This window comes from Plectropomus leopardus, chromosome 10, assembly GCF_008729295.1.
Source record: "Plectropomus leopardus isolate mb chromosome 10, YSFRI_Pleo_2.0, whole genome shotgun sequence".
In the NCBI taxonomy this organism is placed as follows: Eukaryota; Metazoa; Chordata; class Actinopteri; order Perciformes; family Serranidae; genus Plectropomus; species Plectropomus leopardus.
The window spans coordinates 29804299-29819861 of NC_056472.1; the positions used below are offsets into that span (position 1 = coordinate 29804299).

The following is a 15563-nucleotide window of genomic DNA, read 5'->3' on the forward strand; positions in this document are numbered from 1 at the left end:
AATGAAACCAGCGTTTACAAAAACAGATAAACTACATTACCCATAGTGCAACAACGTCTTTGGCGTCGTTTTTTTTGCTCTCGCGGGCTTTGTTTTGATATGGCGGCAGACTTCGAAACTTTTATCTATTATGTTTCTATAACGCAGGTTTTCGCTCCAGTAACACTTCCTTCGGTCCATGTTACAGGTAAATCACACGTTTTGTCACTTCTGTTGATGTTTCTAATGTATCTGCCTCGACAGTGTAACTCCTGTTTAAAAACTTTTTGTATCTAAACTAAACATAACACAGCTTGCTAACATGCAAGTGACACCAGGGAGGCCTTTTAAACCCAACGAAAATGGATAAAAACGTACTTAAAGCTCCAGTAAACTGTTATCTGAATCTAGAGGTGCATGTTATGAGTGTTGTCACTGTGTCAACAATTCAGTAGCTTTGTTTGCTGTGATTTAGATCGCTGTTGCTAACCAAACAAAGTCATTTAAACCGCTGCTGCAGTGACATGCTAACGTTAGATTACACTAGATTACTCTGCTTATTAAAGTAGGTGATGTTAATTTTAACCAGTAACCAACACTATTTTTACTTTTCTTGGATCTGGGCATCGTCTTTGGACGCTGAAGTTGGCTTCCGATTCGTATCTTCTCATTCGGCAGTTTAGGTGAACAAATTTTGCAAAGTTTAACACCTGATTCTTGTTTTTGTTTTTTTTTGCATCTCATACTGTGGTGAAAGCATGTTGTACGTTTTAAGTAAACCTTCAACGTTGTCTGAAACCCACTTTCAAATTTGTGAAACGTTTTTTTCCTATTTGCGAAAAAGTAAAAAAGGGGGATTTCACTGCATTTTTCATTCAGGCTAAAGATTAACCTATTTAAAACACAAATTCAGATTTGTGAAAAATAAATAAAAGGAAAAAGGGAGATTTTATGTTTGTTTGTTTTTTTGACACCATGGTAACAGATGGATTTCTGGACATCAAACATGGACTTAGACCCTTAGATGAACTATCCAAGTTAACTAGCAGCAAAATTACAGCCATTTCTGTTTTATGCTAACTAATTAGATTATTATGTGAATTCTGCTAATTGCCCAGCATGCAACTTTTAGCAACCAAGTTAATTTCATCTAGTAGGCCAAAAAAATTATTGTTTTTTGTTTTAACATTTCTGGGTTTAATACAGGTCATGTAGGAGTTTCCTGTAGACTAGAGAGGTTTTTGATTATTTTCCAGTTCCAGATATATGCAATTTTATGAAAAACACAGTGAAATATACTCTTTTTTTGCATTTTCACAAATAGAATAAAAGTTTTACAAATTGGAAAGTAGCTTTACTTAAAAAGTCTAACATGAGATCATCACAGCAGGATGTACAAAAAGCCAAGAAGCATTACAAAATTTATTCTCCTTAATTCCTGCCCTGTCTGCTCAATCAGAAACTCCAAATGGGAAGCTAACTTCAGCACCGTCATCATCTTGTTGTAGTGTTTATTCAAAGTGTGATTAACCTCTAACCTGTCACCATAATCTGTTGTTCAAATCCTGGATTAGCGAGCCCTGCCTGAGACAGCGCGGTCATCATGTCATCTCCAGCCAGCCTCCAGTACTCCCAGGCAGGCTTCTTGGCCCGGTGGATGCCAAACAGCTCCAGAGCCGGGGTGATCCTCAGCCCCTGCCCGGACTTGGCTGGATCCTTGAGACACATCACAGGGGTGGCACCTCCTTCTCTGGAGCCAGAGGACTCCTTTGCATCTGATTTCGCTCCTCTACCCGCCTCTGCAGACAGTAGCTGCATCGGTGTTGATGGGTTTGCTCGACCACCTGCAGAGGAGAGGGCTGGGACTGACAGGCCGGTGGAGTACCTGTCCTCTGAGTCTCTGAGAGATTCAGATGGAGAGTTGGACAGTTTGGACGAGATGGCAAGCAAATCTCAGGATCTGCCCCTAATGATGAAGCTGGAGCAGGTAAGGACATTGTTAAATTTTAGAATCTGGTGTCTCCTACAATCAATAAAGTTTCTGCTAGGGCTGTGACATATATTAACTGCATGTGAATGTAATACATTAGAATATATGATTAAAAAACTGGTCCCTAACCCTAACTTCATTTCAAGTGGCATTTAAAAAAGTCTTAAATCTACCTTACCTTAAGATGTAGGAACCCTGTAAAAATATCTTAGCAAGAATCCACAATCTGGTTGTAAAAAATAAATACTACTACTATGCTACTTATAAATCTTTTATTAAGATTTCTCCTAGAAAACAAAATCTGAAATCTTGGACTATGCCACCTGAATCTGCCAGCTGTTCCCTCTCACGTGTAATACAATGAAATGGACATCTGATTGACAACTGAACTGCTGATTTTCCATACCTACACGGATATTATGATATATTCTATTTATACTGGAAGAAGGTCATTTAGTTACAAGTGACAAAACATTGGCTGACTGAACACCTGATTATGATGTAAACACAGTTTTGACAGCTGATTACATCCAACAAAAACAGGAAATAGCCCCGAAACATTATATCCATAACTAATGTCTATGAATCTGTTGATGTTCTTTTAAGGTGCGAATTTATTGTGTGGAGTTAAAATGTTAATTATATCACAGCCTCCTGTTGACTTAACACCCCCACCTCTATCAGACACGCTCCTCGCCTCTCCCTGCTATTATTAGTATTTTTTCCCCGAAGGCTATTCATGTCGGTAAGGACTCAAGTAGAGACAGACGTGTGTACGTGTGAGTCACTCAGCACATTTAACATGTGTTGGGCAGCCACAAATACATTTGCAGCGTTGGAAAGCACTAAATTGGTCACAGTTTCAATACACACTGTGACTGTTACAGGGTTTTTTTGGGGGGGAGTTTTTCCTTAGCCGATGTGAGGGTCTAAGTGCAGAGGGGTGTCGTATGCTGTAAAGCCCTCTGAGGCAAACAGTGTTTTGTGATAATGGGCTTTATGAATAAAATTGAATTGAACTGTGACCAGTCAGTTCATATGAAGCAAAGTGTCTAGTTAAAATGTCTTTAAGCCAAGTGGAAAACACTGAGAAACGCTCTGGATTAGGGATAATAAAAGTTAATCGATGACCAATTAATCAGTGAACGTGAAATTTAATCCATCAATCGACAGTCTATGCAATGCTGTCAAAGTATATGCAATATGTTGCTATGAGCTTTGATTGAGGAGAACATGCATTTGGTATTGTCTGAAATAAGAAAAGTTGTTATGGTTCAAATAAGGATGATAATAATGATTAATCAGTAGTTAATTTAACCAATAATCAACTGAGGAAGGTGGTCATGATTTGCAACTCCACTCTGGATATGAGTACCTACATGTAAAAGTAAAACGCTGTGTGTTTGTGTAGTTGAGGAAATGGCAGCAGCACATGCAGGAGCAGCTGAAAGCCCATCAGCTGGAGGAGCTGCTTCGCCTCCAGCAGGAGCAGCAGAGGCTGCTGGGAATGATGAACGGATCCCAGAACTGCACAGAAGGTAGAAAAAAGACAATCAGAAGAACAGCAAATGTGATTTTTTTGTTTCATATAATTAAATATACAGGTTAAAGAGTCAGTACGATTTCATGCACAGTTAAGTAGAGCTATGGTCATGCCTCGTTTAGTCCATTTAACTGGACTGCTGTCTTTGTCCCAGCTTATGATGAAGTATGTCTCCGACTCCGCCACGGCAGGTGGAGATATACCCTCTTTCAGCTGGTTGCTATAAACCTATATTATTTATACAGTCTATGATATCGATCGAATCGCAGTCATAACTGTTTATTTACAATAACTTTTGGGTAGAAAACCGCCGCGACACATACATATAATGTTATATTTAGAATATATTTTTGCGGTGAGACAGCCCTTACCGATGGAGATTTGAAGCCGTTATATCAAAACTATCAGACTCCGTTGAGAAAAAGTCATTTTTTTTCCAATGAACGGTGAAGTTGCTCTTCTACCGCTGCCTCCATCAGCTGTTGTGTGAATAAAGAGGAGTAAATATTCAAATATACTTGAACTCATATTTTTGTGGCTAAAATGTGTTTTGCAGCAGCTCCGTCCACAGCAGTACGCTGCTTTGCTTTCATGCCGGTGTTGTGAGACTGTACTTTATTTTAAAGAGGAAAGGGTTGGCTGGGGCATGACTGTCTTATTAAAAACACATATAAAATACTATCTTTTAAAGTTGTATGTTCCTCACCTAAGCCAAAATTAAAATCACAAGTACCTCCTCTGATTTTAAAAAAAAAATAAAAATAGCCTGATTTGTTTTGTAGCGCCTTTTCCCTCCTCAGAAGTAATGAAAAGTCCCTATCTGTAAACACGGAGGGAGGCCAGTGCGGCGACTAAGAGCATGCACAGAACGCCTAGTCCAGTTAAAGCCTGACTGAGGTGTTTACACGAATAAATAATATATATATGGGTGTGTTAGTCCAACTTCCAGAAATTCAATTCAGTCCGATTTCAGTCTGACTAACATGTTTACACATATTTTAAATGTCCAGTTATAGTCAGACAAACACAATAATTTGATCTTTTCTAACATCATGTAAACGCACTGAGTTATTTGTATGTATTTGCTGTGCTTTCCATCACTTCTTCACGTTTATATTTTCCTGTAATGTATCTTACAGCAGATGACACAGAGACATCAGGGCTGTCGGCAGCAGAATGGGGTGAAAACTCAACCCAGGGAGCCAATCATTACAGAGAGGCAGTATACAGCCCCACGATAAACTGCAACGGGGTCCCACAGGGCTCCACCTGTGGCCTCCGACAGGAACAAGATCTCTCACCAGCAGGGAGACGGGAGCGGCTACTGAGAGCTCAAAACCGCGAGGAGGCAGTGGGTGAGAAAAATGTTTGCAGAGTTTTTGTTATTAGCAGCAGTTGGCACATGTTACCTTAACTTTCATCAGATTGTTGACATCACTGTGGAAATAAATCACTTCTGCATGAAATCCTGACAGTGCGTGTTTCCGACAGGCACATGGGACTCCAGAGGAGACGATCAGGAACAAAGTGTTGATACAAGCCGTTTTCACGAGTGTGGCGAGGTGTTAGAAACGCGAAACAGAGGGGTTTTAACTGAAGAAAACAGCACAGAAGAAGATAAAGTCTTCCATGATCGGTAATTACTATATTCCATTTAGTCTTGTCAAAAATACAGATTTTATCAATACTGGTTTTGAATATCTGAAACCATTTCAGTACTCATTTACTGCAGTATCAATACTCCAATGTAATGTACTTAAATGTAATGTTATAGCCCTTCTATCTTTCTTTTTATAAAAAAAAAAAATGTTATAGTCAGTTTTCCTTGTGGTAATCAAAATGGTTTCAAATATCAATATTTTTCAAGGCATTGTATAGAAGCTGAAAATTGTAGTATCGTGACAGTTATTATTACATTATTTTGAATATAGATTCAGTGTTAAAATGGGACTTGCGTCAAGAAATAAACAAAACCAGTAATACAGAAGAAACATGGCAGTGTGGCTCTTTTGTTTACTGTTTTGTTTGAGTGTATTTTTTTGACAAACTTCTCTTAATTCAATTCATTTTACTGATTAGCCCAATATCACAAATAACAGTTTGCCTCAGACAGCTTTACAACGCATGTTTACCTTGTGTGTCTGCGTGTACGTCCCCATTTCAGACCTATTAAGCCAGGCATCGGAGGTCAGAAGAAGACGTTTGAGGAGTTGTTGGAGGAGGAGCTGAGGCTGGAGGAGCAGCGGCTGAAGTCTGCCCGGCAACAGGAGGTCAGAGAATATAAGAAAGGTTCTCCTTACGAACTGTAAAAAGAAAATTATCAGTCAATTAGGAGAGCTTTGTAAGCAAAGTTCTTCAAGTAAAATTTCACCTGCAAAATGTCCGTTTGTGTCTCATTTTGTATCTTCTGTTACCTTTAATTTGTGACAAAACGTTTTTTCTCGCTTGCCTCCATGATGAACGAAGGCGAACATTATTCATAATACTTTTACTCATTTGGGGTCGCATTTAACTTCTATAACTGTCAAACATCTGTTTACAAAAGCTCACACAACTTGGACTCAAGGATGAACTGATAAGATTTTAAGGTCTAGATGACTTTGCATTCGTCTCATTTTTGTGAATGCAATATTGGCACAAATATCCTTAAGAATTAATTGATTAAAATCTGGTGGTTGAAGGTCAAAGGTCAGTCTCTCATAAAACATGATTTTGGCCATAACTCCAAAACTGGTTGTATTGCTCTTCTGTGCTGCAGCGGGGAAGATGTGTGTGAAGCATCCATGTTTTCACAGTCATGGATGTAAACGTTAAGTACATTCAACCGTGTGGGGATATATGTAGTTTAAAAGTGTAACTAATATCAAAATTTCCATTACATTTACATTGTGTCTCCTCACTCTTACAGAGCCAAGATGGAGCTGAAGCTGCCGTACAAGCCCCTCCCAAGAAGCCCTTTCTGAAGCGAGGCGAGGGCCTCTCAAGATTTACCAACAATCGCAAAGGCTCGTTATCAAAAATAGAGGTCATGAAGGACCCTAAACCAAACCGAGTAATGTGCCGCAGCAACTCGGAGCCTGCAGCTATCCTGAAAGGTGGTACAAATGGTGTCCAGCGGCTTCCTGTCCAGCGTAAAACCGCCACACTCAACAAGGAAAACTGTCTGAGAAGACTCAGTTCGCCGCCTCAGGATGTCAGAGTTGAGAGTAAGGCGACACGGACGAAGGTTCTGGGGAGTCATCAAAGACAGAACACAGACAGACAAGAGTCTGTTCAAGCCGACGCCAAAAAACCGGGACAAGTAAAAGAGCAGAATAATAAGAAAGTGGAGCCGTCAGCTCACAGCACGCAGCCGAACCCGGTGACCAAACAGGTGGGTGCTGTCAGAGGGTCAGGGAGAAATGATGCTGCCGGAGAGAAAAGCTGCAACTCAAGAGTGGAATCAGCAGAGGGGACGACGGGGTCAGAGCGAGGAGATAATGGAGCTCCACAGGATTCGTTTGAGTTGTCGTTCCAGGAGAAGCTGCAGCGCTGGGACTGTGACCGGCAGCTGGAGAGCATGGAGCTGGGAGAGTTTGAGCTGCTGGAGCAGGCGGCCGAGGAGCTGTCCTTCTCCTCCAACTCCTCCTTCGTCATGAAGGTGATTTATTTAACTCATTTGTGATCGCTGCACAGTCTTCGGGGCCGTTTACACGACAGCGGTTAATGCATGAAACTTTTGTCGTGGTTTGGCCTTTCATTCACACAACAGTGGTGTTTTGGGGGCCTGATAAACTCTTGAAACCAGGCTCCAGGGTGTAATGTTTTGAAAACACACACACACACCTGTGTTTGCACAGATCCTGTGAGAACGGTGATGACACGGTGCACGCACGTTCCCCTATGATGTGTCATTACAAAGCTACACTGCCAACTACTGGCCTGGCATGCATACTACAGTATTTTTGGTTCTTTTTGCAGATCTGTGTACATAAGGTCATTTTTACAGTGTTATCATATTCACGCAGATTGATATGCAAAATGAAAGATGCAAGATGAAACGTTTTGAAAATATGTCCAAAGTGAATTTGTCCATCTTTATACAGTCTATGTATTTGACCTGTTGAAAACCGTGTGATTTAGAGACTGTTCTGTACTCTCAGGTTCTTCAGATGGACCAGCTGAAGGCTGCCAGGGGGCTCCACCTGCGACGGCTCTCCTCCACCCCCATCAAGTCACCACCCAGAGGTTCGAGTCAAAGGTGCATCAGTGTCGGTGATGGTGGTGGTTTAGCGTGTAAAGGCAGCTCCATGACCTCAGAGGCACTGACGGTGAAGATGAGAGACGCTGAGAACACGGAGGACAGTGGGAGAGAAGACAAGAACTCTGATGTTTCTTCCTGTGGCGGCTCTGAATCTGAAGACCGGGAAGTGGCGGTCAAAACACATTTGTTTCCCGGCACCCTTTGCTTTCCTGCACAGTCTAACCCGCCGTACGACAAGCGGTCGTATCAGGACGAGGACAGCTGCAGAGATTCGGCTTCAGATGCGACGCGAGGCGATGATGTGGACAGTGACAGCGTCCTCAGCAACGCTGACCAGTCCACTCTGATAGAAGACAAAGACGGGCAGCAGGACAGAGTTGTGTTTGACGACGACGACACGTGGAACGACCTGGAGGACACTGCAGTTGACGCAGCCAGCGACAGTAGACGAGTTAGTCCAGTTTCCATGGCAACAGCAAATGGCATGTCACCACCGGCACGGACTCTGTTGAGGAAGGTGGCAGTGAGTAAAGTTGTGGAGCTGGACGACAGAGCGGATCCTCCTCCTCCTCCTCCTCCTGCCTCACAGCTCATGACGAGGTTGTTCCCCTCGCTGAAGCCAAAGACCCAGAATGCACCTGTCCCTCTTCCTCGTGCATCTGTTGCTCCTGAGTCCAAAAAGCCAGAGGAGGAGACAGGTGAGACAAACACTTTAATACTTGAATCGACGTCAGTTTTCTTGGGCTGCGATCAGACACCTTTCACCATCAGTTAAACCTCTGAAACCTGAAAAAAATGGTTTGTAAAAGATGGCAAGGAAATGATCTGAAAATCAGCTGGGATAAATTCTGAGTTATGAATGATGTCCAGAAAATGCTGGAAAATAAAAAATATTTTGATTCATTACTTTATCATGTCCCCAAGAGAAAAGTCATCTGTTTTATCTATTAGGATTAAATTTCCAGTATATTCATCTCACTCATTTTTATTTCAGCAAAATGTACCGAAAAAGCAATTGATTTTACCGAAAATTTCTATTTGCAATTTTACTGATTTAACAAAAAATATGTATCTATACAAAACTGCCACACCAAATGTTGCAATAACACTCTAGATGCTGGATTTGTGTGCAGCGGGTGTTATTTTCAGTGTGTGTGTGTTTTTGTCTCCAGGTCAGCAGGTTCAGTCTCGACAGCTGAGGGAGAGACTGGTCGAGCTGGAGATCGAGATCGAGAGATTTAAGAAGGAGAATGCCGCCCTCGCCAAACTCAGACAGGAGAACGAGAAAAACCAGGAGAATCTCAGGTGATACATCACATATTTACTCTTTAAATGACCTTCCTAATTTCCTGCTTTGTGCTGTTTTACTGTTTTTCTCTAATGTCATTCATGTTTTTAATGTAATTTTTCTTCTACCCCGTCCATGACTCTCCCTACCCGTGTGATTTATGTCTGCTTTGTTTTTGTAGGAAAGAGCGTTTGGAGTTTGAGAAGATGAAAGCAGAGGAGCTGGCCAAGTTTGAGGAGTACAAAAAAGAGGAGAACAGGAAGTTACAGAAGGAGCGCAAACTGTTTGAGAAGCATGCGTCGGCCGTCAGAGCCATTCCCGACAAGAAGGAACGAGAGGAAATCCAGGTGACGCTGAGACAAACTCAGACAGTATCAGCAGTTTGTATATGAAGCATTTAAAGCCTCTGGGAACCAAAATCACCAAAAACGTTATTAATATGTCATTTAGGGTCCTATTTAGGGTCTGAGAGACAGTGGACAAAGGTGGAAGCCAAGGAATGTCAATCAAAACGTGATTTGCCACACCATGTTTTTGAACTCCGGTTTTCTAATTTCTAATATATTTTCACTCAGATGTTTGTAGATAATTAATGAGACAGTCAACTTTGATATAATATGTGCATTATTACTATTTCGAGCCACGTTTCCAGCAAGCTGTGCACTTTACATGTATTTTCCTCAAAACATGACTTTAAATAGATTGTTACTGTATATCTGCTGGATGTGTAATTAAGTTTTTAAAATGTGTTTCTGCTGCAAAGACTGGAGAAATCATGTGATTTAAAAAAGAAGCTTACTTGTCACATCAAAATGAAGTTCATAGAAGATCATTGCTGACAGATATTTGGCATAAACCAGAAATATTGAATTATTTAGTTGCAACTCATAGATACATTTTACACTCAAAGGTTTAAGAGTGAGTTCAACTACATTCACCTCTTCATTTTTTCCCTCTTATTCAAAATGAATTAAAAAAAATAACTTCATTGTGCATTTTTACATGTTTGAAATTCAATGAAAAGGTGACAGACCTGTCCAGAAGCACATGAAGAGGATATTACGGTGTGAAACAGGTGGGTCTCTCCTTTAATGTGTCCTTGTCCTCCCCGCCAGGTGCTGAAGCAGCAGCTGAGCTCGCTGCAGGAGGAGCTGAGGGGGAGGGAGAGTCGCTGGGCCTCCACACACAGCCGGCTGCGGCAACAGATCGACTCCCTCAGTCAGGAGAACGGCTCTCTGCGGGACGAGGTACCACCTGACCTCTGACCTTTACCCTGTTTACACCTGAGGTTAAAATATGATCTGTGCCTGGATATCTGAGTAAGGAGAAACACGTTAGTTTAAGGTGTAAAACCCACAATGTTAAATAAATTACCATTGTGATGTCACCTATTGGTTTGTTGATGACACGCCCCGACTAATCACGCCAACCACCGATAAACACAAACCCAACGTTTTTTTTGAACCATGCAACAATATGACAGTGAATAAATAAGAGGTCAAATGTAACAATAATACACTCTATATTTCATTAAACATGCAGATGTGATTCACCTTGTGAGTTACGAGATATGACCTTTACCCTGACCTGAATCTCTTTAAATCCAACACTTCATAGTTATTAAAAAAGGAACGGAGGGGGCTGATTGTGTAAATCTGATGGGCAAGTCATGAAGCTGCTGCAGCTGCAGCTATATCTACTTGTGGAATTTGGGATTTTACCTGCCGCCATACTGAGAAAAGCCAGCTGGTAGCTTGTTTAACACGGTGTGTTTACGGCTATGGTTAACTATGATGATGCTAATGCTAGTTTTAGAAAGCAAAAACAGGCTTAAAACCATTAAAACAAAATGTACACTTACCTGAAAAACTGAACATCCAGCTCCTTAGAGTGTCTTTTCACCTTTTAGGCAACAAAAACATTACAATTTACTTTAACAAACTGATAAAACACAAACAGCGACAGCTACACTGCGTTTATCCGTGGATGTAGTAAGAAGTCGGCACGCAGCCACGGAGGCTCCACTCTATGAGAGCTGCTCACTGGCACCAGCTACAAGCTGTAGGAGAAGCTCCAAGTTTATCCTCACAAAAATGTGATGTGCATTTTTTACTTTATTTAGGATTTAGTTGTAGTTGCAGCCATGTTTTTTTTCCTTCTTTATTTAAAATGTTTTAAAGTAAACTTTCTCTTTAAATTTAAGATCCGTACGTTGGAAAAGCTCCGCCTCAGTGCCTGGGGGAAAAACGCGGTCAACGCAGCAAAGGACAAAGAAACAACAGAATCAGCTCCTAAAATATCTGAAAACAACACGACATCTGTGACCAAAGGAGTGAAATTCGCTGTGAGATTACTTACAAGATTTTTGGTTATATTTATCGTAGTGTTGGTGTAAAAACAATGTCATACTGTGCTCAGACCTGAACTGAAATCACTGTTTGTTTCAGAGTCCTCTTGACTCCAGAGGACGCAGCAGCAGCAGCAGCTGCAGCAGCAGCAGCAGCCCTCCTCAGAGCAGCACTGCAGCAGCCACCAGAGGGAGCTCCAGGGAGAGCAGTCACGGTGCTGCAGGTTCGCCGCCAGATTTCTACCACTGAAAACGACGAGATTTCCAGTCGCAAATTTGGTGAATTGTCACCGTTCTTACAGTGACATTTTCAGCTACAGCACGCAACTGTTCAAAGCAAAGAGTAGCTGCTGGACACAGTGGAGCATGTGACAGCTAAAGAGCCATTTTTTTTTGTTCAGGAGTTGTTTCGAGATCAGAAAAGAAGTTATGCGACTCACTGACAGATGTACTCACATTAAATAAATCAACATACGATGTTTAAAATCGCAGAGAATGGTTGAGATTCTTTTTAAAATCTTTCTGTTTTACTTTGATTGTCAGCTGTGATGAAGAGCAGCCTGAGGAAACCATCAGGGCCAGGCTCCTCCTCCTCGTCCTCCTCACTGCCTTGTAGGAGGACAGAGGAGAGATCAGCAGCTGCCAGCAAGAGCCAGGACAAACCGCCAAACCAAGAAAACTCACACAACTGCTGTCCGGTAAGAAACCAGGGTTCCCATGGGTCCTTAAAAAGCATTACATTAATCCAGAAGTAAGGCCTTAATTTCTATTAAAATGTCTTAAATCAATCTTTCAGACATCTTAAAAGACGTAGGAGGTAGGATATAATGAATCATGTTTTTCTGACGCTGCATTGTAAAAATCTGAAAATAATTTGTGATATCTATTTTTTATCGAATGCCTGCAGAAAAGAGATTCACTGCCAAAATTTCCAGAGTGCAGTGAGGCCGGAGAGCCAGAATCAGATCAGGAGGTCATCACACACCCTGACGGGAAGGTGAGAAAGAGTGCACATCACCAAAATATGAGACACTAAAGACTGAAACTGTGTCTCGATGAGAGCCGCATCGCAGGAAGTGTCCTCAACAACCTGAGACTCTAACTCGGAAAAATTGGACTTTGACAAAGTGTCACTTGTTGAAAATGTTAAGTTGTTGTTTTGCTGTTTCTTCGTTAAAAGCTGCTGATGGTTTGTGATGTTTCCAGATTGAGAAGGTTCTGGCCGGTGGCGATCGCCTTATCGTCTTTCCCAACGGGACCAAGAAGGAGGTTTCAGCAGACGGACTGACGGTCAAAGTCACCTTTTTTAACGGAGACACCAAAGAGGTCACAGCCGACCAGAGAGTGGTGAGACGTTTACTTTTAGTTACATTTAATTCACGTAGCAAACGACCGACTTTCCGATTTGAACTTAAACAAGAGGCAACCTGCACACACTGAATACTGAACACGGTTTTCTTCTGCACCCAGCCACATTTTACCTTCTCTGCTGAGATTTTAACAGAGATACGCTGTGTGTAAACACCTGAACGGAGCAAATCCTCAGTTATCATTTTTCATAATTTTGTCTCTGCTTTGCAGTGACATCACATGTGCCCTGTTTGAGAAAACAAATATTGGAATATACCTGTTTTCACTGAAAAATGCCTAGAATAATCTTATAATAAATGGCTTTAACTTGCTGAGGGAAGGTGAAAGGTAGACCAAAATTAATTTGGAAGTCCAAAACATCTAACAACAACTTTATAAATAAAAAAGTTTTTACTGTGAACACAGAACAAAGAAAAATTCTGTTAAATTCATTCACTGTCAGACAAAGCAAGTGGAAAAACTGTAACTTTAAATGAGCCAGACAAAAACATAAGGTTCTTCTGAATGCAATAAAAAAAAATCAAAATAAATACTGGAGTCACGCTCCCCCAAAATTGCTCTAGGTCTTTAAGGGTTGAATCTTTAAAAAAGGCTTTTCTGATGTGACTGATGGTACTTTATTAAAATAAAATTGTACTTTGTAAAGGAGAACAAGTATCTTTAAGTCTTCATGGAAAGTAGATGATGTTGTCTTATAAAGATTGTATTTTATGTATTATATTAAGGTTGATTATGCACTTTTGAAGACTTATTATAATTATTGATAAATTAACTTGTTTTGAGCACCCTGAAGCCACAAATAAAAACTCATGGACAAACAAACTTTAAACACACTCACAGTCTCTCTGATAAAGAAGGGAAAATCACATTAAATTGAGGGTTTTGTTGGAACGGTTGATTTTTCTTAACGCAGTTTGAGAGCTCAAAGTTTAATCTTCATTAATCTACCGATAACTCTGATCACGGCTCTGCTCCTCAGATCTACTTCTACGCCGAAGCTCAGACGACACACATCACCTACACCGACGGCATGGAGGTCCTGCACTTCCCCAACAACCAGACTGGTGAGGTCACATGATCAGGTGGTAAAATCCGTCATCGAAATAGTCTTATTCTAATAACGCTAGCAAATGAGAACATGTCTTGCAAAAGTCAGTGTTTTGTTTGTGAACCTTGTGAGTTAAAATTAAGCCAAATTTTGTACTTCTGTTTAACCCTTCAACATTACACCCACTAGTATCACTGTGCACAAAATGCACTTTTCAAAACCAAGCTTTAAAAATATATTGTACTTTTAATTTTTATTTTAACCAACATCAGTCCTAATCATAAATATCAAATATTTATTACTTTTCAGAATTATAATATTTTAAATCCCAGGTTTTTGTCACAACAGTTTTTAGATGAAAACAAAAAATGAATACATTTAATATACTACATGCAAAGTATATTTTAACATAAAAAGCAAGATTTTAAAGTATATTAACATACTTTTCAGTACGTCCTTGTGGTAACTTTTTTTGTGTTGCTTTGGAGTCGTATATTTGTATTTTTGTTCCATGTTGTTACTTTTGTTGCTGCCGGGACACTCTTGAAAAACAGATTTTTAATCTCAAGGTTTTTCTGGTAAAATAAAAAAAATGCTGAAACTAAAAATTTGGGAGTCCCACCACAGATCAGTGACCGAAACCTGTTTGTTATGATTACACTGCAGCTGTACACAAAAGAATTGTTTCTTTCATATTTGCTCCAGAAAAACATTTCCCAGACGGCCGTAAAGAAATCACCTTCCCAGATCAGACGGTAAAGAACCTGTTCCCCGACGGCCGGGAGGAGAGCGTGCTGACGGACGGGACCATCATACAGGTCAACCCGTAAGTGACAACTACAGCTGTCTATACAAGTTCAAAATCAAACATCCGTGGTGAAAACTGTACATCGGGCGTCGGTGAAACGTCACTCACTTCAGCACAACACTAACCGGGTGTGAATGGGTGCTGCTTTTGTAGAGACGGCACCAAGGAGATCCATTTCAACACCGGCCAGAAGGAGATCCACACGGCCGACTACAAGCGGAGGGAGTATCCCGACGGCACCGTGAAGACGGTTTACACCGACGGCAGGCAGGAGACGCACTACCCGACCGGACGGCTCCGAATCAAAGACAAAGACGGCAACATCATCCTGGACAACAGGGCGTAGAAACACGCCGTCTACGAGCTAAATAAACTACCTTTGTCACCGATTTCAGTACGACTACAACGTGCTGCTAAAATCAGAAGGTGCAAGCCTTTTATTTATCTTTTACATTTATTTACCTCAAAGATAAACTTTTGTAAACAGGAACTCCGTCCGCAGGACATCTCTAATGTTTCACTGATGTGTTTGTGTCCTCTTTTAGTCTCACAAGACAATCTTTAGGTTGTGCCAGGATGTTTCTGATCTAACACCAAACTTGATTCATAGTTTTAGAAATCTAAATATTTCAACAATAACTCAGACTGTTTACATTTTCAGTGAAGGCCCGGGGATAATGAAATGATGAACAGAAACAAAATGTCGCCTGTGTAGCTGAGCTGAACTGCTTCAGTGTGTGTGAAGTGTTTTTAAGTGTTTGTTTACAACAATTTTAATTTGTAAAAATGTTAAATACATATTTATTTTCCTAGCTGGCTGTATATGATTTGTAAAATAAATTTTATCTTTTCTTTTTTCTTTTTTAAAATGTTTTTTAAAAAAATGATTACGGTGTAACTTTGCATGACTGGACAAATGAGCTTAAGTATTTATCTACAAGGGAAA

The 15563-nt window shown here is 40.7% G+C and overlaps 1 protein-coding gene across 2 annotated transcripts; it reads left to right on the forward strand.

The window, feature by feature from the left end:
* Window positions 1–97: 97 nt before the first annotated feature.
* On the forward strand, window positions 98–15376 carry cenpj (centromere protein J). 2 transcript variants are annotated; one of them, XM_042494014.1, is made up of 19 exons: window positions 98–187; window positions 1554–1966; window positions 3381–3507; window positions 4652–4867; window positions 5004–5148; window positions 5677–5782; window positions 6421–7152; window positions 7655–8453; window positions 8928–9060; window positions 9225–9390; window positions 10159–10290; window positions 11247–11387; window positions 11491–11614; window positions 11934–12088; window positions 12298–12387; window positions 12597–12737; window positions 13741–13825; window positions 14515–14635; window positions 14771–15376. In XM_042494014.1, exons 2-19 carry the CDS (start codon window positions 1583–1585, stop codon window positions 14961–14963), a joined length of 3990 nt encoding a protein of 1329 aa, XP_042349948.1. In that variant the 5' UTR covers window positions 98–187; window positions 1554–1582; the 3' UTR covers window positions 14964–15376. The 2 variants fall into 2 exon arrangements, with proteins under 2 accessions (XP_042349948.1, XP_042349949.1); XM_042494015.1 differs by lacking the exons at window positions 12298–12387; window positions 12597–12737; window positions 13741–13825; window positions 14515–14635; window positions 14771–15376 and having other exon boundaries at window positions 11491–11669; window positions 11934–12004.
* Window positions 15377–15563: the final 187 nt, after the last annotated feature.